The sequence below is a fragment of the Brassica oleracea genome, chromosome C9 (assembly GCF_000695525.1).
Source record: "Brassica oleracea var. oleracea cultivar TO1000 chromosome C9, BOL, whole genome shotgun sequence".
Classification (NCBI taxonomy): domain Eukaryota; kingdom Viridiplantae; phylum Streptophyta; class Magnoliopsida; order Brassicales; family Brassicaceae; genus Brassica; species Brassica oleracea.
The window spans coordinates 27,473,628-27,498,663 of NC_027756.1; the positions used below are offsets into that span (position 1 = coordinate 27,473,628).

At 34.6% G+C, this 25,036-nt stretch overlaps 1 protein-coding gene, 1 long non-coding RNA gene and 2 pseudogenes across 11 annotated transcripts; 3 read left to right on the top strand and 1 right to left on the bottom strand.

Annotated features, from left to right (window-relative positions):
* Positions 1-786: 786 nt before the first annotated feature.
* On the bottom strand, positions 787-5,539 carry LOC106319090. Of its 8 annotated transcripts, none has more exons than XR_001265425.1 (7): positions 5,385-5,539; positions 5,051-5,301; positions 4,835-4,961; positions 4,638-4,754; positions 4,474-4,566; positions 3,028-3,095; positions 787-1,200 (listed from the first exon to the last, which is right to left on the bottom strand). It is a non-coding gene; the product is annotated as an uncharacterized LOC106319090 (long non-coding RNA). The 8 variants fall into 8 exon arrangements; XR_001265419.1 differs by having other exon boundaries at positions 1,275-3,095; XR_001265423.1 differs by lacking the exon at positions 787-1,200 and adding an exon at positions 1,506-1,826.
* Positions 5,540-6,387: 848 nt separating this feature from the next.
* LOC106314697 lies at positions 6,388-12,487 on the top strand (annotated as a pseudogene).
* Positions 10,542-12,296, top strand: LOC106317067 (annotated as a pseudogene).
* A 4,317-nt stretch (positions 12,488-16,804) lies between the features above and the next one.
* LOC106318565 (uncharacterized protein YqeH) lies at positions 16,805-19,898 on the top strand. 3 transcript variants are annotated; one of them, XR_001265326.1, is made up of 5 exons: positions 16,805-18,087; positions 18,155-18,322; positions 18,529-18,929; positions 19,157-19,331; positions 19,563-19,891. XR_001265326.1 is itself a non-coding variant. In XM_013756593.1 (4 exons), the coding sequence occupies exons 1-3, from the start codon at positions 16,909-16,911 to the stop codon at positions 18,901-18,903; spliced, it is 1,722 nt and encodes a 573-aa protein (XP_013612047.1). In that variant the 5' UTR covers positions 16,805-16,908; the 3' UTR covers positions 18,904-18,929; positions 19,157-19,898. The 3 variants fall into 3 exon arrangements, 2 of the variants coding, with proteins under 2 accessions (XP_013612047.1, XP_013612048.1); XM_013756593.1 differs by having other exon boundaries at positions 19,157-19,898; XM_013756594.1 differs by lacking the exons at positions 19,157-19,331; positions 19,563-19,891 and having other exon boundaries at positions 18,529-19,124.
* The last annotated feature ends 5,138 nt before the right edge of the window (positions 19,899-25,036 follow it).

Genomic DNA, 25,036 nt, shown 5'->3' on the forward strand with positions numbered 1-25,036 from the left:
TACTATCACACTGCCACCAATTATGAAGTTGGCTAATTGCGGTGGAACAAAAGGAGGTAGATCAATCAAGGGGGGTGAGAGGGAAAAAGATACATCATCTGGAGGAAGTAGCACCGAAGGTGGGTGTTGAATATTGAAGTTAGATTGGGATGGGCGTATTAGCTTAAGTGTGTTGTAGGGGTCTCATTAAGTAGTATTTTGTTGTATTGTCGTTGTGTTGGTCGGCTAAATCGGATTTTAGCATTTTTAAAGTTGTTTTTGGTTTTCTTCTCTGTTTTCTATCCGGCTATGAAGAATTTTTAACAAAAATATTTATAATGTTAGCTTGTCAACATGAATCACTAGCATTGTCTGTTACTAATTTCCAGTAAGATTGATTTCATATTTCGTTTTGTAGGCCTTGTTTTTGGTTGGTCGGATAAATCAGAAGTTTCTAGTTTGTTTTACTGTGCATTTCTGTATTCTAACCGGCTAAGATGAATTTTAAGAACAAGATTAATGTTTTTAGCTTCGCTACTTGAACTATTTGCATTGTCTGGTAAAAAATCCAAGTTAGCCTGGTTTCATAATCCTTTTTGTTTGCGACTGTCTTTGGTCGCGTAAATATCTTTACGCAGTTATAGGTTGTTTTAGCTTTTCGTTGATGTCTAAAACCTGATAATGGGAAGGTTAACTGTGTCGTTAGAAACGTTAGCATGATAGTACGAGATTTTAGCATTGTCTGATAATGATTACAAGTGGGAACGATTTCATAATTCATTTTCGTTGACATATATATTTGTTGACCGTATAATTCATATTTTAGCCGAGTTAAGCTGTCTTGTTAGTTTGATTTTCCATTTTTGTTACAGGTTCTGTAAAGTTTTGACAAAGACATTTTCAAAGTTAGAACTACTTCACAAATCTTTAGCATAGTTTAGAGATATTATTGTCTGCGTCGATTGCATGGGACACATGTTGTTTTGGGTTGGCTCTTGCGGTTTTACAAGTTTTGTTTTCCTTTTTGGCTTCATCACGCATCTGGATAACATCAGCTTTGGTGGCTCCGCCTGTGAAATGGGAATTAGAAAAAGAGAAAACTTCTTCGATACACTTGACAAGATTTTCAACTTGAACATCTTCTTCGTCGTCGGACCAGCCAAGTTCCAGGTTGACATTATTTTGTTCAACACCAGCCGAAATTATGGAAATAACTTGCGCCTGAAAACTCGAAAATATTACAAACAGTTTGATTGAAAATATTCAATTTACTTTAAAGATAGCATAGATGGTACCTTGCAAGAGATATTCTTCGGATATGTATCAAACAAGAGAAGAACAGTTGATTTTTTTTCTTGAATACAGAACAGTTGAATATAAATAGAAGAAGATGTGCTTTTGGGTGTCTAGATTTTTACAATAAGGGGAAACTTTTCAAAAACATTAGAATATTTCAAGTTGTTTGACATGAATAGATTTCGTGTATATTTGGTTTATCAGATATATGATCTACTAAAAGTTGTGGGCATCACGAAAACAAAATGCATGTAGAAAATAATAGGGGTATAATGGTCCATGTAATTGTCGATGATTCCTAAGTAAACACCAAATGTGCATATCGCCAATTACATGGTTTTTCTTATGTGTAGAGTGCAATTACTCTAAACTAAATAGGTCTTTCAATCCATAGGAGGTACATCAGCATATAAGAGAGCCGACTTTGTCACATTGTCGGCCTCAGTGTTTTGTAAACGAGGAACATAACGGAAGGAGATGGTATCAAATAGACGATAAAAGTGATAGATATCAAACATAATGCCATACAACGCCGGTCTTGATTCCTTTTTCTTCAATAGAGAGATGACGACCAATGAATTAAGAGATCATTATGAGACCATCAACCATGTTTTTATTGATAAATTATGAGATCATTTTTAAATTATAAATTTATTATAATTTTCCTAAATCCACGTATTCTAAACAACAGGTTGAGATCAACTATTAGTATCCTTATCTTGACATTTTTAAAAGATCTGATAGCACCAATAATAGAAGGAAACTCCTAAACTACAAGAATATATTTCTAAAAATATATTGTCCATTTTATACCAATCATACAGATATAATCATATTTAAAAGATTTTATTAGATCAATAATATAGTATTTTCTTAAATTAAACAAAAAATATTCCTAAATATCTATTTTTCATTTTTAAATATCAATTAAACAATCTTATATGAATCAGTAATAAATATGTTATCTCTTATAACTTGGGCAGCTCTATATGTACTATCTACACGATTTAAAACTATTTAATTTAAAAATATTTCAACTAAATATTACTATTCCTATTTTATTGTAACTTAAATCCATATATAGTTATGATTTCTATCGACATATTCATATCAATTGTTAGTTTCAACTTCTTGGTAATTTCAAAAGATTTAATAGCACCAAAAATATAGGAACTTCCTAAACTAAACGATTTTATTCCTATAATATATTGTCCATTTAGAATAAAAAGTTGGCTAATCTACACCTATATAAATACAACAATATCTATCATTTCATACATCACCACTATTCCAACCAAACCGATTTAGTTAGGTCTTCATCTATGACAATCAAACAAATGTACACAACCGAAAAGAAAACTGAAGAAATCTTAGAGACATCAAACACAAACCTTCTGAGACTTTGGCGATTCAGTAACAAATCTGCTGATTGTCCAAGAAATTATTTGTAATATAACAACATATTATTTAAATCAGATTTTTAAAAACAAGTAATCCCGCGCGGGTCAAAAATCTAGTTAAAACTATTAAAACATGAGTACAAATAATATTAACCCTGAGTTTTCCTAAAAAATTACAATCTTATGCCATTGACCAAAACAAAACACTGTCGTTTTATATATTTGCTAACCAACAACTTCGCTATCTCATAAATTCACTATACAATACTACGCCAGACCATCTAATTAATAAAAATTGACCACTTTATATAACTCGAAACAAAACCAATGAAACCTAAGATAGTAAAAGTACCTCAGTAAGTATAACATTTTGATCCCCTGATATGTTTCCATACGAAATATTCCTCGGTTAATGTTGGTCTGCAAAACCAAAATCAATGTATTTGATAGATACAAAATTATATACTTAACCACATAATCCTAATCCATTAAATATCAAGATTAAGAAAGCATGAAATCATCAAATTATATTTTCGCATCTTAAAATTGTTTTCATCTATCTATTTGTTTCTCGGTTTGGTATCATGGTTTGTATCAAAATATATATTATGATCAATATTAAGTAACATATTTTGGGTTTCTCGGTTTGGTATCATGGTGTGTTCGGCTTAGTTGATATCCTTAGATTTTTGAAAGTTAGTATTAGTAGATTTTACGCTGCACATAATCAAAACAGAACATTTATTTTTATTTCCTAAACGGAATTACATTCCAAAACAAATTCCTATTTCGAAGCAATGATATCAATCAATTAACACAATATCCATCTTATATTCAAATCTTGCTAATCACGTATGCCTAATTTTTTTAAAAAAAATATTCCGGCTATTATTATAATTTAAATAAATCAAAATCGTATATTCGTTTTTCAATGCCTCAAAATCATAACCAACCAAATCTTTTATGTGTATATCCTTTCGATTTGCCAACTATATATATCTCATCTCCAAAACTTGAAAACCATATCACATTACGCAAAACAACCTAAGAATGTCTACTCCGCTCTCAAAACTCAGACCTTATAAATCCAATTGGCGTGTTCAAGTTAAAAGCTTACATTAGTTGAAGCAAGACACATCTTTTGGAGGAGACAGCTTCGAGATGGTTTTAGCAGACCAATGGGTAACTTACCTTTCTAAACACATGTTGCAAACCTCAGGAAAAAAACTATGAGAGTTGTTTTTAAAGAAGTTTTTGACAACCTTGAACTGTTGGAGTCATAAGGTATGTCATTTTAATCTTAAATGTTTACTCGCGTTTTATATTTAGATGTGTTCTTATTAAAAAAAATAATTGTATGCGTGTTTTATTCTATGTACAATGAAGACAATGAATTGAAATGAATGTCCACTTTTGCTCTTTCCAGGTTTGAGTCGGCCACATGTTCTTCTCGAGTGGAAAAATGCTTGCTGGTTCAGAAAAATTGTTTTAATTTATGCAAACAAACAACATTTGCTTTCAATTTCTTTAATCACACATTTATTTAAATAATTTTCTTATTCTTGAGTTTTGAACAAATAAAGTAATTTTCTTTGGTAATTTGAAACTTTTTGTTTTAAATTTTGGTTTTATACAAGAGTATCATTAACATAAACCAGCACGGCATGCATCACTCAGATAAGTAAAAACCAAACATATATACTTAAGCCAGGGTTCTTTCATACTCGCAACCTATTCTAAATGGTCCAACATTGCATTCATTTTATGGTTTACTTATGATAGATAAGTAATTACTAACCTTAAGTCTGTTATTCATCAAGGTTGTTGTCTTCCTTTGCATCAGAACGTCCAACTCAAACCATTGGTCATCTTTAAAAAGACATAATATTACCTATCAAACGATTGACAGATTCTATGTTATAGAAGATTTTAAAAAGGCAAAAAGGTTTAACAATCTCTTACCATGTCGTTGTAAGTTCACTATTATTTTTCGACAACTTATTCTTATCTTTGTGTCCATCTCCCTTCCCTCGGTTTCTCTAGAAAGAGTAGTTGGTCGGTACTACTAATACTTCAAGCCTGAAAGAAAAGATATAACAAAGTTGACTCTAACTGTTTCTAATATTATTCATCTAATATATTAAACATGATGAACTTACAAGTCCAATGTTGATTCCGTGACTTCTAAACAGTCTACTAGATGGTTCTATCATTAAACAGAGCTTTTACAATTAAGTCAACCTGACTTCTCTAATTAAAAATCATTTATGATCTTCGCCGGAGCTCCTATAATTGGACGTTCAATCTAACAATCGTTAGTTATAAGTTAATTTAGAGTAATAGCTACATAAAAGAAGATCGTTAAATAAAAGTACCTCTGTATGTCGATTCTGAATATGAATATATCAAATCATATATGTCTGTTCTCTGTTCGTCTTCTCCCTTCAACTTCTGTTAGGAGGTTAGGCTTTATAGAACAGATGTTCACGATAGAAGCTCCGGAAGCTTTTTCAACCATTGATGGTGAATCATGTCTAATCACCCAAATATAGAGATTACTTTTATCTTCTCCCATTCAAGTATATATCCTCCAAACTAGCGTTGCTTTACACAATTTTGATCAAATCTGTCAATATCTCAGTAACAAAACAAAACCCTAATCTATTAATAGAAATCGATTATAATATAAATACGAATCAAACTCCTAACCTTTGTTATCAATGTTACTCACTGCCGATCTTTAAAAATTGCTTCGGTTTAGATTTCGATACATAAGTGTTCGGTCTCTATGTCTGGATTTTCGGTGAGGAATAGATAGGAGGAGGTCGACGACAGAGATGAGCTCTGTTTATAATGAAACAAAAAAAAATCCTTTTTGTGAACAAGAAACGTTTGTTGGTTTCCCGTATAAAAAACAAACAGTGTTCTAATGGGCTGATTTCTTTTAAATAATGGATTAATATGGCCCATATTACAATTTTCTTTTTCATCAATTACTATGGCCCAAATTACATTTACCATGTAATAAATGTTTTTGTATGATTGTAATTAATTTTGGTATGATTGTAATTAAGTTGCTGCACTAATATAGATATATGTTTGTATAAAATAGTAAATAACTTATATTTCAATTTTTTTAAAACGTACAAATACAATCATATTTGTATAAACATGTAAATAATTTATATTTCAAACTTTTACAAAGTGCAAATACATTCAAACAACTACTGGAATTGAATAATCTGAACAATAAATCAGAAATATCAAACAAGTAATAAAATGGGAATAAGAGCCTCAGATAGAATGTTCACGTCAGTATAAAAAATTGTCCAATGGGAAGCTGTTTTTTTGCCACGTCACCATGGCTGAAATAGAGAGGACTTTCTTATTGGATCTGTTAAAATTTTTATTGGCCCACCTAGCCCATCTAGACAAACCTGCTTCTTCGTCTTCAAGCTTGACGAGCCTCTCCCGACTCTTCCACTTCATCTTCTCCGATCTCGGTCTTTTGTTTTTTGTGTTACCTTCTTCTCAATCAATGATCATATTCAATACTGGTGTGGAAATACCTTTGGATCCAAAGGGATTTGCTTTCATCCAATCAACGATTCGTTTCCAGGTTTTGCTTTCATCCTATTCTGATTATTCTTATAAAATCTGATGCAGAGATTCATTTGTCGTCTTCTTCTTCGTCTCCCCATTCACTGCAAAGATGACGAAATATGTATTTAGACCTGCCAAATCCGCTCCATGTTCTCCCCCAAAGCCACTAGCTCTCTCCCGCACACGATCTGAATAATTCCATGTCATCCACAAGGTTCCCATCGGAGACAGTCCTTACATCAGAGCCAAAAACGTTCAGGTGATTAAAAGTCTCATCCTTTCTTTCATATCTTGGAATCATAACTTCTCATCTGATTTGGTTGTTTTTACTATTGATTATTGGATTCAGTTGGTAGAGAAGGATCCCGAGAGAGCAATTCCGCTGTTCTGGTCCGCCATTAACGCCGGAGACAGAGTTGACAGTGCTCTGAAAGATATGGCTATGGTGATGAAGCAACAAGATCGGGCAGAAGAAGCTATCGAAGCTATTAAGTCTCTTAGAGTCTGGTGTTCAGATCAAGCACATGAATCGCTTGACAACATCCTCTTAGATCTCTACAAGGTACTCACTTTACAAAAAAAAGCAGAACATCTTCTATTTTTCCTTTGTTTCGTTATGCAATTCTTGAGTTTTTACTGAACCGTTGTGTGTTATTTTTGTTTACAGAGATGTGGGAGAAAGATGACGAGATTGCACTGTTGAAACACAAACTCTTCTTGATACATAAAGGACTCGCCTTTAACAGGCAAACAAACCAAAACCGCTGGATCTCAGGGGAAGAAGTTTCAAGTCTCTTTTGAGCAAGAAGCAACTCGGCTACTTGGGAACTTAGGATGGGCTTTGATGCAAAGCGACAACTTCGCGGAAGCTGAAGACGCCTACAGGAGAGCTCTATCTATCGCACCTGACAGCAACAAGATGTGTAACCTCGGAATCTGTCTTATGAAGCAAGGCATGATCAATGAAACCAAAGAGACGTTACAGCTTGTGAAGCCAGCAGTCGTGGATGGTCCTAGAGGAGTGGATTCACATTTAAAAGCTTGCGAGAGAGCGCAGCAGATGCTTATAACGATCTTGTTTGAGCAGAAAAGGCTTTTCGACACCATGTTTGGTTCTTTCTCTATATGGCTGCCTCAACCTTGTAGAGAATAGAGCGTGAAGCCTAAGGCAAAGCCGGATTTGAGCAATGGTACGGTGACGAGAACGTGAAAACCAATGTGAATGTGAATGTAGTACTAAACAACCCATTAAGGGTTGATGCAAAACCGTTCTTCTCTTCGAAGTTGATCAACAATAAAGAGAAGCTGAAGAGGACAAGATCGTCGAGTCAAACCATGGGAATGTTGAGTTTTGGTGGTGGTGATGAGGGAGAGAGAAACACAAAAGAGAAGAAAGCGATAGACTATGGATTACTAGACAGCAAGGAGTTCGAAGAAGCGGTGATCATGGCTGTTTTGGGGATAGAGACGAAAGTGTTGGACAAGAAGAGGCTCAAGGTTTTTCAGGACATCACATTGTCCTCCATAAGCCCAAGAGCCTGAGTGTGTTATCTCAAATAAGGTCCTCTGGTAACAATGGATGTTATAAACGGGAAATCGATAAAGAATCTTGAGAAATATTTTTGATTATCTACAGAGAATTTACCAACTATATTATTTGAAACATTCTCCAAGTTTCTTTCTTTAAAATTAAAAACTTATCTAATTACAAAATTAGACGTGTTTTCTAATTTATGAACGCTTTGATATATCATGTGTCCGACATAGAAGATTATATAATTTAATAATAAAGTAAAATTGTTGATGTTGAGTTACAGTCATTATGTCTAACTATGATCCATCCAGTACAATTTTGTTTTACACAAAAATACCTTTTTCGCTGCATTTTTAGCCAGTTAAACTTCAACAAACGCTATGCACTTTATAAATATGTTATCACCAATTAAAAATTACAACAAAAAACAAAAAAAAATCTTAAGTTAGGAATATAATCATTATTTTTCTTTTAGAAAAACCTCCAACAATGTTAAATACACTCTAAACACACAACATACACATAACACCAACCGCTAAAAATTAGAACAGTTCATCACTACATCTCAACCATATTACAATACAAATCTTAGAAAATTAGTAACCACGGCAAAACGCTAACTACACAAATACAGCATCACATCTACACATAGAGGTAAAGCAACAACAACGTGTATGAAATTTATTTTGTGCTTTTGTTTGTATAGTGTGGGTTATATACAAACTAAAAATTAAATATGCTCAACGCAAACACACGTAAAAATGAGACATCATATTTGGATATATTTAAATAAATAATTTTAAATATATTATATTCTTGATAATTTTAAAATTACTTAAAAAGAAACTAAATTATTAAAAAAATTAATATACAAATAAAACTAAAGCGATATTTTGTAACGTCAAAATAATAAATGAATAAAAAATATATTATGTTAATAAAATAGATTTTAGATTTTAAAGACATCTAATTCATGTAATATTACAAAATTCAAAATTTGTTTATTACAATTAATATTTTACCATTGGATATATTAAAATAATATTCTAAATAGATATTCAATTGTCAGTTTTCAACTATTACACGTAAAGTTTTTTATTAAGTACGTTTTTTTTTTTGAAAATGGGGTTTTATATTTTAAGTAGGTTATTGAAGTACTTTTTCTTTTCGTGAATTTATTCGAGATGAGATTCCGATCTTTTAAACTAAGATAATTTATGTTCTATACATAATTATATTTTTTTTACATAACTCTAAAATCTCGGACTTGATTCTTCATATTTTATTAGTTAATTATGTTACATATAATAGAAATACTTACTTCAAACTAAAAATATATAAAAAAAATCAAATTTAGAAATTAGTTATATATAATTTAATATACAAAAATTCACATACAAATAAAAATGATAAATGTAACAAATTTAAATATATTATCTGCGCGTAGTGCGGAGAAAGGATCTAGTAAACAATAAAAACATTATTTGTAGACATGTAATGTAAAACAAATATATAATATTGTAAATTTTATATATCTATAAGATTAAAATACATATAAACTATTCATTTTTTCAAAAAAAAAAAAGACATCCGCGAGGATCTGACTCTATAGGAATTAAAAACTAATTACGATTAATAATTCTCTGATTTTTGTTTTTAGAAAAACCGTTTCTGAGGTACACGATGTTTACTCTAATATGGTGGAAACCATCCAATGTATTCGAATGTGTCAACAACTACACCAAATTTATGTTAATACATGCCACATATAAGAAGTAAATAATTATATGATGGCAACATCATAAACGAATTTAATTGATTTTAATCTAAATTAATGGGGTCAATCCATAATATATGAAACTTAAACCCAATCAACAAAACCCACTGACCTAGCTCGTGAACCCGACCTGTGGTCGACTTAAGTGACCTTCATTCATTAAATAAAAAAATAGGGTTCATAACAGAGAAGTAAAAAAGAAACAGAGCGAAAGAGAGGAAACAAAAAGAGAGATGGAATTGGGTGGAGGATCCAACAATGCTTCACTCTCTTCCTGCAATTGAATCTCCAGAAACCATACTATCGCACACTAATTACTCCAATGATACTTCTTAAAACCCGATTTTACATTTTTCCCACTCTCCACATCTTTTTTAAAGAAAAGAAACGAAATTAGGTTGTTGGGTTTAGAAAAGAAACGAAATTAGGTTGTTGGGTTTGTAATCTCTCTCAATCTCTTTCACTCGGTCTCTCTGTCTCGTTCTCTCTGTGTGTTAGAAACCCCCAAATCGATTTTTCTTTACAATGTCGTTGTCTATTTTTTTCGGGTTAGGTAGTTTCTGTGTGTAGGTAAGGTTAAGAGGGTTAGGTTGGATCGGGTATTTGGTTTAAGTTGAGTTTTTTTATTAATTATGGACTGACTCCATTAATTTATATTAAAATGAATTAAATCCGTTTATAATGTTGTCACCACATAATCATTAACTTCGTATACGTGACATGTATTAACGTAAACTTGATGTAGTTTTTGACATGTTCTAATACACTGGCTGGTTTCCTTGTTTTTACTCTCTTGTCCTCTTCCTTTCTTCTCTCTCTTGGTGTCTCCTTCTTATAGAAGTAGAAGCCCTTTTTGCTACTGTTCCCTTCTCATTTCGTGTTACTTGATCGCGGGTTCCCTGAAAAATTCGATCTTTCTTTCTGGGTTTCTTTAATTTCCGATTATCTGATCATGGCGGTCGTTGAGAACGTCGGAACTGATACATAGGTTGGTGCAATCTCCCCGTCGCCGCCGTCTTCCGTCACCAGTCAAGGATCATGAGCCTCTTCCAACGAAGATCAAGGTGAAAATGGAGTCCACGGTGAGATCAGATCCCACGTGGAGGGATCCGACGGTGGAGAGAGATTCAAGCGTGAGATGAGAGAGCTCAATGAGCTTTTAACTAAGCTTAACCCCATGGCTAAAGAGTTTGTTCCTCCCTCACTGACTAAGCAAGGACGTAACGGTGGTTTCTTCACCGTCGCTGACTCTTTCCTTGGTGCAGCCGGATATTTCCCCGTCAACGAAGACGGCGGCTTTCGATGGGTAATATGACACGTCTCTTGTATCTTGTCTCTTCGTGCTTGGTTGTTTGTTAAGCTAAAACTTGTACCTTTGAGGCTTTTGCTTAGATTTGGTCTCACCTTTTCTTTTAGCGACTCTGCTTCTTTTGTGAAATTATTTGATTTTGAGTGTCGTTTTTGTTTCTGTTATTTGAAAAAGAAGAAGTCGTTCGGACCACCACAAGGGAAACTGAGGATTAATCCTCGGACAAGTATCGCTCAGCGTGAAGACGTCATTCGAAGAACTGTCTATGTGTCTGATATTGACCAACAGGTTTCTAAAGGCTTCCACCCTTTCTTCAATGGTTCTTCCACAGGCTTACTATATTCTCACTTATTATACTATCTTAATTTTATTTTTTCGGTTTAGGTTACTGAAGAGCAGCTTGCTGGTTTGTTCATCGGCTTTGGACATGTCTCTAAGTCTCTTCCACAAATTCATCTTTGTTTGCGGTGTGTTCTTTGTCTTAACTTTTTTCTTTTTTTTTTGGTTGTTTAGGTTGTTGACTGTCGCATTTGTGGTGACCCAAACTCAGTACTTAGGTTTGCTTTCATCGAGTTCACTGATGAAGGTATCATTTAGCCTCATTTTTTTTTTCAAAGTGTGTGTAAATGTTGGTTTAATGGGTTTGACGATTTGGGGAATTGTAGTGGGTGCCAGAGCTGCGCTGAATCTGTCTGGGACGATACTGGGATTCTATCATGTGAAGGTTATGCCGTCCAAAACTGCTATTGCACCTGTTAACCCGACATTCTTGCCAAGGGTGAGACACTTTTTTTGGTATTGTGTTTCATCACATTCTGAGTGCAAAGTTATGTGCTTTTTATGACTCAGCACTTGTCCTGTTTTTGGTTATTAGACTGAAGATGAGCGTGAGAAGTGTACGAGAACTATCTACTGCACTAACATCGACAAGAAGGTGATTTTGTTTCCTTCACGGCGCTATAATGAAACATAAAGAAGCTGAACTTTTGATGAGTTGGACAGGTCACTCAAACGGACATAAAACTCTTCTTTGAGGCTGTGTGTGGAGAGGTGTTACGTCTGAGGCTTCTGGGTGATTATCATCATCCAACTAGAATCGGTTTCGTTGAGTTTGTCATGGTAAAGCACTATTGATCTTTACGATTGTATCCTTAGATTAAGTTTCAAAGTATCCTTCTTTTCTCTCTTTGGCAGGTTGAAAGTGCAATAACTGCTCTCAATTGCAGTGGCGTGCTTCTTGGTTCTTTACCGATAAGGTCCCCAAGAACAAACCAGTTTTCTCAAACACTTTCTTGTTATTTGGTTATGATTCCCATCGTTGACGTGTTTTTTATTCACAGGGTGAGTCCCTCAAAGAAACCTGTTCGTTCCCGTGCTGTCCCTCGACAACAACAATAGAAGCTTACAAGTTTATTATACATATATATCTGCTCTTTACAGGCATGTAAAGATGTTTGTCTGAAACTCGTAAAGTCTTTTGTTTTCCCCTGTGTAATGCTTGGAAGCTTGATGATGCTTCTGTTGTCTTTTGCGTTCGGATCTTTTCTGTCGTAGGGAGTTTTAATTTCGGTTTGGTTTTTAACTTGTAGAGAAAAGAGAAAAGTTACACAGAGCAGAAGAGAGAAACATAGAGTGAGAGGGAACAAATTCTGGAATGGAATAGATGGGGTCAAATAATTCTATAATGGACCTCTTCTTTTTTAATTTAATAAATGAATTAAAATTAAATCAAAAATAGAGGGAAAAGACCATGAAACCTAAGAAGCTCTACTTATTTACTAACCCACCTATTTACTATCCTAAGAGCATTTCCAACCCCACTCCATTTTGCAATAAATTATGGAGTGGGGTTGGAGATGCTCTAACCCACTAATCCGATCCTACTTAAACACGATCCCTAAATCTCCAGATTTCTCTATCTCAATCATCACTCTCACGTTCATCGCCATCTTTCGTAACTTTTTTTGAAACATGATTTTTTTTGAAACACAAATGTAAATATTTCACAAAAACCAAACTGAAAATCAAGTAACATTCATCTAATCATTTTTTGTTACTCCATTTTCATCTACTCCATATCAATTCTGATTCACAACCTTAAAACCCCATATATTTTTTTTCAATTTTATCAAAATATTTCCGTCTCAAAATCCAAATCAAATCGAAAAAATTCTCCAAACCTTACAAAATTTCGTTCTTATCCCAAATCGATCAATTCCACATCAATCTAGATCCATTTCCGCTTATATAAAATCAAATCTCATCTTCAATGTACAAAATTTCCAAAAAAGAAGAACACAAAGTATTACTAGTACACCTAGTACAACTAAAACTAGTATAAATAGTACAACTAAAACGTGTATAACTAGTACAACTACAACAAATATACCTAGTATAACTAGTATAATTGGAACAACTATAACGTGTATAACTTTACAATTAATATGGTTATATTAGGTTTTATTTTCAGCGTGCGAATGATGTTATAGAAGAGGATGATGTAGAATAAATGAAAAAGTTGGTCTAATCTTCCACTGTATGGATTTGTCAAAATATGTTAAAAGTTTGTTTTATATAATATTTATTTGAATAATTATTTGTTTTACTAGTTGTACAAGTAGTACTAGTTGTACTATTTTCAAAAAAAAATCATCTTTAATACCGAAGCCGAAGAAAGCAGTAGTAAAGCCGAAAATGTTACAGTAGAAGAGGATTTAGAAGAGTATACTGAAAAATATAACTTACAGGTCGGATAAGCCTGCTCATTCGTTCAGGTCTCTTTTCAGGTAAGCGATAGCTTTTGGGTTGCTTTGAAAACATATGTTGCTTTTGGTGATAAAACTTATGTTCATTTTGGTATCATTTTTCTCTTGTTCGTTCAGGTCTCATGTTTAGTTGTACAAGTTATATTAGTTATACACATACAAATAAGAGAAATCGTGTGGCCATGATCAAAAAAGAGAAAAATGATCTAGGGATGAGAAAAAGAGGAAGTGGGTCCCAGTCAAAAGAAAGAATGGGAGAAGAAAGGTTGTGAGGTTCAGATTAACGGAGGTGAGATGATCTCATGGTTGAGAATGCATTTTCATCAAGGGTATTATAGTCATTTATAATAAAATAACAAGTAGTTGTACCAATTTTCTAGTTATACCGGTTGTACATAGTTTTACTAGTTTTTGAGTTGTACCAGTTTGTGCATAGTTGTACTTTAGCAGTGAAATCGTAATATATCAGTTGTACCACATAATAAATACAATTACATCAGTTGTACCACTTATTTATGTTTACATGTCTTTGTCCGGTAACAATGAAATCATCAATTTCGTAAAAATACATTTCATGTATGTTTTCCAAAAATTAAGTAGACAAACAAGTTAACAAACTTTAAAAGTATAAGGTAGATCATGTAAGCTTGTGGAGTTCTGTAATAATTTTCAAAAAAAAATTCCAAAACTTCAAATAAATTAAGAGAAACTTATGAGTACATACAAATTGAGATATTTGATTGTTTTTTTTCTCATATGGAATACCAAATTGGTTTTTTCAAATATATGAAATGTCAAAGTTGTACCAGTTATAGCAGTAATACTCGTTTAATATATAATAAAAATGATATCAATTGCTTATATGTCTAGGTTTAGAGATTGTACCAATATTTTCACTTCATAGCTTTGCAAAAATATGTTCGATGTTTGTTTATTATAATAATATGACTAATATAGTTGATAAATTTCAAATAAAATATATGAAATTTTGTCATCATATACAAATTAGGATATTTGTTTGTTTATTTCATATGTAAAACATGATTTACTAGTCAAGTTAATTATAGTAGCTACATATTATATATAGATTATAACATTTATATACCAGTTATAAAATTTCTTAACATGTTCAGTTGCACGAGTTATACCTAGTCGAATTGAAGAATGAGCTAAGGAAAATCCTATGGCTGTAATTGAAGAATGAAGAAATGATTATGTGTGATTTTTCATTTGAATCATTTCTTAAAACACTTATCAAATTTTACATAATTTAATCATAATATCTTCTAATATTTTATTTTGTTTTTTAAATACAAATGAATAATTTTTTAAAGAAAATCTAACAAAAATAGTTTTGGCATCTTTTTAAAATTTATTTCTAAAAATATTTAATTTCAATTCTAATTATCATAAAATATCACCTACATGCTTTTTTATATCAATGATGGAAAAGTAGACATTGGTGTCTGACGGTGGAACTCTTTTTTCACACCAAAGATTTCATTTAATATTGAATGATACATATGCGAAATACAATTTTGAAATACTAAAACAGCACGAACAAGAATTTCTCTGTGGATAAAAGCCAATAGAATTAAAAAAATTCTCTGGAGCCAAACTTAAAACATAAACAACAGAGGCTGTTGCCATCTCTTCGTCTAGTCTCACTCTCCCAAAGCTCTCGTCATCTACGCGTGGTCTCTCTGTTTTGGCGTCCGGCTAGCGTGTGAGCGCGAGCATCCGCACCCGAGGCTTCCCTTTCTCTTTCCCTCCTCCACTTGTTTCTTCCCAGCCGATATGTTTGCGTTTCTGGGGTTGAGCTTTGTCTCCAGTAAGAGCTCTGCTCGAGAAGAGCTAAAGATGGCGGCGATTCGGTTTCTTATAGTCACCAGGCGAGGTTGTGGTAGTGGTTTCCGGTGGTTGGAGTCGGCGTTTAGGATCGTAAGGAACATATCATAAATTTAATTTATCAGATTTTTCTCTTGGTTATCATCTCTCTTTGCGAAGGAGCGAAGGTTCGATATTCCCCAGTAGTGATTTGTCGCTTTTTATGGTGGTGAAATTGTACGGTTCTCAGCGGTTGATTTTTGTGTTCTCCTCGGCGTTGAGGAGTACTAATATCTATCTGATGTTGCTGACCCAGCTCCGGAAGGTTAGTCTACCTCGGAGGTATGTTATGGGTCAAGGTATGCAAGAGGGATGGTGCTCAACTCTATCAGACGCGTGAGGGAAGAACAGCTTGAATGGTAGTCATTTATGGCTTCACAATGGCTGTTCGTCGTCTCTCATCACGGTGGATCTCCTTTGCTCTGTCTCTCTGTAGTCCTTCAGGAAGTTGGCGGCGGCCTTCATTCTAGTGGTGTCTCCTGGTTTAATTTGTGTGCCTCTTTCCATTGACCCCAAAAAGTAGCTTTACAAGTCTCAGTCAACTGCTTCTCGGTTCTCGATAGGCAGCAAATGTATTGGCGGTTTGGGCATTTGTTCTGTGTCGCTTCGTGTCAACATTCGGTTGTTTTGCACATCCCAGTGCCATTGGTGTTTCGCTTGTTCATCTTGGTAGTGCGGTTAGCTCTCTGTGCAGGTTCAAAGACATTTCTAGGAAGAGTTTGGAGACAAATTTAAACCCGGTTTCTTGCATATCTCGGCGTTTGAGGAACTTTGTACAGGAAAGTCTTGACATTTTACTCAGGTGTGCTGTCCTAGACCTTTAGCTACTCGTTCGCCATGCTCATAATTGTTATGAAGATTACAAGCCCAATAAGTTCATCGGAAGTTAGCTACGCCAAAAGTGACATGAGAAGCCCGACATCTGAGTATATGAAGTGAATCTTACCTTCTTGTGGTTCTAGCTAATGGTTGAGAACAGTTTTTAATTCTCTAGGATTTTGGTAACCTACTAGGAGAACATTTTAGGAACCGTTATTATTTTGTTCGAGTCACTTTGTAAGTCAAATCCTTAATTATCCCCGTGTTTCGGGTTCTGTAAAATTTCAATTTCAATTAGAAAAACAGAGGCTAAAGTAAAACCTGATACAGCCTAGAATTGAATAACATAAAACTTTTATATAGTTTATACGGGGACCCTAGTTTACGAAAGCATTATTATTGATGTACTTATTTGTGAAATAAAAAATATCACAGATACTCTTTTGCAATTACCCCAAACAAAACACACTCGTCTTCCTTGTCTCCTCAAAAACCCTAAATCCCAATAATATCTCCGTCCACGATCACGCCGGAGAGAAATGCTTGCGAAAGCAGCAAGAGAGCTTTCTTCATCGAAGCTTAAACCTTTATTCGCTCTTTCTCTCTCCTCCTTGAAATCTTCCACATGGACTGAAACAAACACTTCCAATAGATCGAAATCACCATTCCTCCTTCTCCTTCCGCGTTACTCTTCAACTAATGTTCCGCCGCTTACCCGAGATGGGAACTACAGCGATGCCACTTCAGCCACCGTCTCCGTTTGCCCAGGCTGCGGAGTTCATATGCAGAACTCGAATCCCAAACATCCAGGTTTCTTCATCCGACCATCGATCGAGAAACAGAACAGCGGTTCGGTTCTTCGTAACCTCGTACCAATCTCACAGGAGCCCGAGATCACCAATTCAATCAAACATGGGCTTCTCGTTGAACCAAACAGTTCCGACATAAGCCCTAAAGACGATGAAACAGGAAGACCCTTGGTCTGCGCGAGGTGTCATTCACTCAGACACTACGGGAGAGTTAAAGATCCAACGGTGGAGAATCTACTTCCGGATTTCGATTTCGATCATACGGTGGGAAGACGATTAGGTTCCGCTTCCGGTGCTCGAACCGTCGTTCTGATGGTCGTCGACGCTTCAGATTTCGACGGGTCATTCCCAAAGAGAGTCGCGAAGCTCGTGTCGAGAACCATCGATGAGAACAACACAGCGTGGAAAGAAGGGAGGTCAGGTAACGTCCCTAGAGTCGTCGTCGTGGTGACTAAGATCGATTTACTACCGAGCTCCTTGTCTCCGACGAGGTTTGAGCAATGGGTGAGACAAAGAGCTCGCGAGGGAGGGTTAAGCAAGATCACGAAGCTGCATTTCGTTAGCCCTGTGAAGAACTGGGGGATCAAGGATATGGTGGAAGACGTGGCGGCCATGGCTGGGAAGAGAGGACAGGTCTGGGCTGTTGGGTCCCAGAACGCCGGGAAGAGCACTCTGATCAACGCCGTTGGGAAGGTGTTTGGCGGGAAAGTTTGGCACTTGACGGAGGCTCCGGTGCCAGGAACGACTTTGGGGATCGTCAGGGTGGAAGGTGTTTTGCCTTTTGAGGCGAAGCTCTTTGATACTCCAGGGTTGCTGAATCCGCATCAGATCACGACTAGGCTCACGAGAGAGGAGCAGAAACTTGTTCAGATCAGCAAGGAGCTTAAGCCTAGGACTTACAGGATCAAGGTTTGGCTCAATAACATTCTCCTGTGTAACAATAGTTCCTTGTTGTTGAGTGAGTGTTAATTTGCAGGAAGGTTATACGGTTCATATCGGTGGGCTAATGAGACTTGACATTGATGAGTCTTCCGTAGATTCTATGTATGTAACAGTATGGGCGTCTTCTTCTGTTCCCCTTCACATGGGGAAGAAGGAGAATGCATACAAAACACTTGAGGAACACTTCGGTTCTCGATTGCAGGTAAAAAACCTTTGTTCTTGAGGATACAAATATATTATGATGAATTTCTTGATTGAACACCATATAGATTACAACTTTCCTTTTCTGTAAAACATAACTTGAAGTAGTTAAACACTTGAGGGGTCGTTTTGGTATCCCCATATCATTATATTGACCTCCTCTTCATATAAGTCTTCACCTTTTTTGCATTATGATTCTTGATGAAGCCGCCGATTGGGGAGAAGAGGGTTGAAGAGATGGGGAAATGGGTGAGGAAGGAGTTCCGAGTGAGTGGGAGCAGTTGGGACGCAAGTTCAGTGGATATTGCTGTTTCGGGTCTCGGTTGGTTTGCTATAGGGCTCAAAGGAAACGCGGTATTAGGTGTGTGGACTCACGAAGGGATTGATGTCTTTCTCCGTGACTCATTGGTTCCACAACGAGCGCGCACTTTCGAAGACTCTGGTTTCACTGTCTCGAAGATCGTTGCCAAAGCTGATAGAGATTTTAATATAAATCACAAGGAGAAACGGAGACTCAACAAGAAGTCCACTTCTTCAGATTCTGTGTCGGACATAGAAAATTGCCAAGAGGTGTCCTTGTAGTAAAGTCACAGCCTTTCAGATCTAAGTTAAGTTGTTTTATTTTCTTTGCTTGTTGAATTTACTTGGTTCTGTGAATTTCACCAAGGCTGATGTTTCTGTTTTCCTCCTAGCTTTTTTTTTTTATTCATTAAAAAGGTTCGTTTCCCACCACGTGTTTTACGAAAAACTGTTTCTGAACGCTAGAGTTGAATAATCCTTTGATTGTAGCATCTACAAATTTAGCTCAGTGACCGATCGATATGATATTCCACAGGTTTGCTTGTTTGAGTCCATATTGGGCCGGAATGTTGAATCGACGGGTAAACAAGAGAGTTACCTTCCCCTCGACTCACTTGATGCATCAGGATGATGCCATCTGTACAAAGGACGTTTGTAAGAACTAAGAACTGAGTGAATAGAAATCAAGAAAGTTCTTCATTGTCCTCCAGGTTTTGGTTCTATTCTATTATCAAAACAAACATTTATATTTTTCTGTAGAAAAACAAAATTTTAAAACGCAAGAACACATAAAAGGATGATCAATGATGCAACGTCCTTGATGAAACATATGTAAACATTCAGGCATCTTAATGATGTTTCCATACAAACTGAACATGCTGTCGCTTTTTTTTTCTTCTTCTTCCAAATCAATTGATTTCCACTCTCTGTTTGTCCACCAGTCTTTGTAACACATGATCAGAAGCAGATCTTTACGAAACAAATAACAGACGGCCGTAATAAAAACCAAACCTTTCTGATCAACAAGACGTGGACCAACAAGGGAGCTGTAAATGGACGAGTCGATCTCGGATCAGCCAGAAATGAGATGGAACTATGCAATTTGGTGGGGAAATGAAGAATGAGAGTGATGAAGATGATCCAGAGCTGGAAATGACTATGGAAGGACATTTTGTTCGACCAAATGAGAGCAAAAAACATCATAGATGCATCAAAAGAAACTTGGAACGGGAAGATGGACGAAATGGGCTATCGACGGGATTAATGGAGTTTATCGATCAAGTTAAAGATCCACTTGTGTTTACACTTGGGCCAATAACTAAATTACGATGAGCCTAGGGGCTTTGGTTCGACTTGTGCAAGAGGGGAAGGCCGGCTTGACATAAGAGTCGATCCATTGCTACCATTACTCGGTTTACAACCTTAAGTAATAAACCAAGTTAAATTAGGATTAGATAAGTGTAAATCTATTTGGCTTTTATTTTGGTTTTCATAGATAAAGATAGAATTAGTGTTTTACTTAATGTCGGTTTAGAAAGCAAATATAAAACGTTGAATTGAAAACATAACTTTTCAGCTTTAATCTTTTTTTTAAGAATCCAAGAATTTTTTTTTTTGAATTATACAGGGGTATCCTGGCCCCATAGAAGTGGTCCAGACTAATCATGTGTTGCCACGTGTCGGTCTCATGTCCCTGGCGATGCCGAAATGTTAATTCCCCAGTGGTCGGGACTCGAATGCCTTCACCATATTAAGCTTTTTTCCTCAAGTCAATCAATCACCTCCAGGCCACAAGTGAATCCAAGTATTCTTGCCTTCTTTGTTCAACTCAAGAACTTTGATCTCGATCACTAGAAGGGAAACCTTCCATTACGTGAGGCTCAGAACTACAAACAGGGTTACTCCTGTAGGTTATTGATTTTTGAGTCGATACAACACACAAAAATCTCCCTCATCCGAGTGTGAAGCCACCGATCTTGCAAACAAGTGCTAGTAGCCTTGAGATCAAACCATCATCCACCCATCTTTCAAGAGATCAAAGGGAAGCATACGACCGGGGCCCGTATCAAGCTCTTTACGAAACAAATAACAGACGGCCATAACGAAAACCGAACCTTTCTGATCAAAAAGATGTGGACCCACAAAAGAAAACTTGTGCGAATGGAAGCACATTCAAGAGCGATCTTTTGACGTTAATAAAAACAACCAACAAGAATATACACAAAGACCCAATAGAGAGTAGATGTTCTCTCACACATATTCAACGTCAATTAGAAGATTTTAGGTGGATAGTTGCCTTCTTTGACCAGATCCAGATACATGGATGCTAGCATTGTAAAGGTAAGCAGTCTTAGAACCATCATGACCAACGTAACTGTCATCGTCATGATCGCCAAACTCCACATCCGCTCCATGTCTCTTTTGTTTGAGCTTAGAAGTCATGCGTATTTCAATGGAAGTTATATAGGTGAAATTGTGAATGCCTATGTAGACTCTTTATGGCAACCCATTTGTTTGTTCATTTCTCACATTTGAATTTATATATTTATGGAAACTAATTATGTGTGATTAACTGAACGAAACTACAAGGCTATGGAAGTTGTAAAGATATTTCTGGGTAGTTTCATATTCAAACAATAAAAATAATCATCTTCATAGTTTTTTTTTTTTGAACAATAAAAATATGTTTTTCTTAGTTTTATTTTCAAAAATAAAAATAATCATTTAAGGGTAGCTGTAAAAGAAATTAATAAAGAGTAGTTACATATATGGATTCAGTAAATAATTATAAGAACATGAAATTAATAAGAGTAGTTTTGATTATGTGAAAAATTGTTTAATTTAAAAACAAATATAACTTTAAAGTCTTGACACTTTGTTGTATTTACTTAAATTGTATAAATTTTATAATTTCAAATTTCCCGCATTTTATTTAAACTCTATAAATTTTATCGTTTCAAATTTTCCCCAGTTTTATTTAAACTCCAATCATATGGTTTCAAAATTCTCGCGTTTCTAGTTAACATTTATAACTTCAAAATTCCTGCGTTTTAACCAAAAAAAAGTAAAATAAAACAATTATATGTGACTTATAATTTGTTCATCTGATCATCTTTTTGCATAAAATTTTGAAAGAATTTGACAATAGGCTTTTGATCTTATTTTTTTTTTTCTAGAAAAGAGTCTACATGATGAAAGGCATTGATACACCTTCAATTGCTTTATTCCCTCGGCTCCGTAACCCCAAGCATTTTGTATTTAAAAATTACAAACTTTATAAATTTCATTATATACAGAGCCATAAGCATAAATATACACATAAACCCAATCAAGAGTAAATGCGGGTACACATAGTTAGAGAACGTCAATTTGAAGGTTTTAACTAGATAGTCTCCTTCTTTGACCAATTACAGATTCATGGATGCTACCATTGTAACGGTTAAGCAGTCTTAAAACCATAACCACCATAAGTTTCATCGTCATGATCACCAAAATCCACATGCTCTCCATGTCTCTCTCGTTTCTTTGGGTTTAGATGTCATGTGTAATCCAATGGTCCAATGGAAGTTATATAGGTGAAATGGTGTACACTGTTTATGGCAACCTATTTGTTTGTATATTTCTCACATATGACTAGCTACAATTCATGTTTATAGAAACTGAGTTATGAGTGATTAATTGATTGAAGCTACAACATATGCAATTTGAAGTATTTCTTGGATAATTTCATATACAAACAAACTAAAAATAATCTTTTATAAGAGTAATTGTAAGAAATATTAATAAAGGGTAGTTACATATGGATTCAGATCATTCGTGTAATATTACTCAAATCCTGTTTTGGTAATATTTATATTGACTCAATAAAAAAACAGAATATATTGACCACAATTTCTCTTTATTGAATCAATATAGATATTACCAAAACAACATAATCGGAATTGACGTAATATTACACGAATTATTTACTGATCCATATGTAATAACCCTTTATTAATTCTCATTAGAGTTATACTTATAAAAGATTATTTTTAGTTTGTTTGTATATGAAATTACCCGATCAATAACTTAAATTACACATGTTATAGCTTCGTTCAAATAATCATTCATACTTCAATTTCTATAAACATATGAATAGCGAGTCAAATGTGAGAAATACACAAACAAATGAATTGCCAAAAACGGTGTACACAATTTCACCTCTATATCTTCCATTAGAATACACATGACTTCTAAGCCCAAAGAAATGAGAGAGCCATGGAGAGAATGTGGAATTTGGTGATCATGACGATACTTATGGTGGTGATGGTTTTAAAACTGCTTACCATTACAATGGTAGCATCCATGAATCTGTAATTGGTCAAAGAAGGCAACTATCTACTTAAAACGTTGGTTGGGTCTATGTGTATATTTATGTTTAGTGTCTTAAATTTATGTACAGCAGTAAATGTCCATCATTCATTGGGGGAACCATATAAACATTATCAATTTCCCTATATAAAGCCATAAACATAAATATACACAAAGACCCAATAAAGAGTAGACGTTCTCACACATTGTCAACGTCAATTTGAAGATTTTAAGTGGATGGTTGCCTTTTTTGACCAGATCCAGATACATGGATGCTAGCATTGTAAAGGTAATCAGTCTTAGAACCATCATGACCAACGTAACGTCTATCATCGTCATGATCGCCAAACTCCACATGCGCTTCATGTCTCTTTTGTTTGAGCTTAGAAGTCATCTTTATTTCAATGGAAGTTATATAGGTGAAATTGTGAATACTTATGTAAACATTTTATGGCAACCCATTTGTTTGTTCATTTCTCTCATTTAACTTTATATAATTTATATATTTATTGAAACTAATTATGTGTGATTAATTGAACGAAGCTACAAGGCTATGTTTATATGTGTATATAGAAACTAATTATGTGTGATTAATTGTGAATTACGTTGGTCACTTTTGAACGAAGTTGTAAAAATATTTCTGGGGTAGTTTCAAATTCAAACACTAAAAATAATGATTTTAATAGTTATTTATTTATTTATTTTGAACAATAAAAATAATATTTTAAGGGTAACAGTAATATACAGTTTCATTCATGTATTTTAATAGAGTTTAAATCTAAACACAATTCATTTTTTTCGAATAATGATTATAAATTCTATTTTAAAATCTAGTGTTATTCAATGAATGATTTAGCTCCAGTTTTTTAAAAAGTCTAGTGCTATTCAACTTATATGGATTTTTTTAAAATTTTGTATTTTGGATTGATTTCAAATGGTCTCTTATGAAGTCTCATGAATAAATGATTGAACTCCAAATCCAATGCATTCTGTATAGATTTTAGAATCCATCAACTTAAACTATAAAATTTTAAAATTTGATAGATTACAAAACATTAATAATTTATTTTAAATCACTAATTGAATAACACCCCCTAACAAAGAGTAGTTACATATAGATTCAGTAAATAATTTAAAAAACAAAAATTAATAAATAGACGTTAAATTTTGTAGATAATTAGGGTTTTTTTTAACCAACAGAAGCTTTATTAAACTAAATCGTAAAAGGATAATACAAGAAATTAATCAACCAAACATGGGGAATATGGAAAAACACAGTATAACTACTTTGTTGCAGAGCTTGTTTAGCAAGAGCATCAGCAGCTTGATTCCTTTTCCTATTCACATAATCCAACGAACTTTCCGGTAGAAGCTCCATCCAATAACGAATATCACACAAAAGATTCCCCAAATCCACATGATCCTTCACTTGGTTAATAATCGTACATAACTCCTGATTATCACCTTCAAACCATACCCTTCTCCAATCCCTAACCACATTTGCTGCTAAAAGAAATGCTAAAGCCTCCTCTTCTAGCGATGTCTGCATCTTTTTTACTTGAACACATCCCGCTCCCAAGAATATTCCTTTATCATCCCTTAAAATTCACCCAATACCAGCTTGAGAGTTTCTAGAACTAGAGCTGTAATCAAAATTACACTTGACCAAATCTCTTGGTGGAGGATCCCATTTATACAATTTTACAGGATGTCTTCTTGGTACTAAAGTAGTATGAATATCATTTCTATGCCATTCCATATTAGCATCAATAGCACAACGAACATCTTCAATAGAATGTACATTCCTCTTGTCGAAAAGATACTCATTTCTTGACTTCCATACTACCCAAAGAATCCAAAACACCAACAATCTGTTACTCTCATACTCTGAAAAAGACTCCAAAAACGCAAATAATGTCGTTAAATTATCTTCCAAATTTGACGAAAAACATGGGAAGGGAGAATACCCGAGCATCTCCACACAGCCGTTGAATGAGGGAACAAAAACAAGACATGATTAATTGTCTCATCCTCCTGACAACATGTTGTAGGGGGGGGGGGGGGG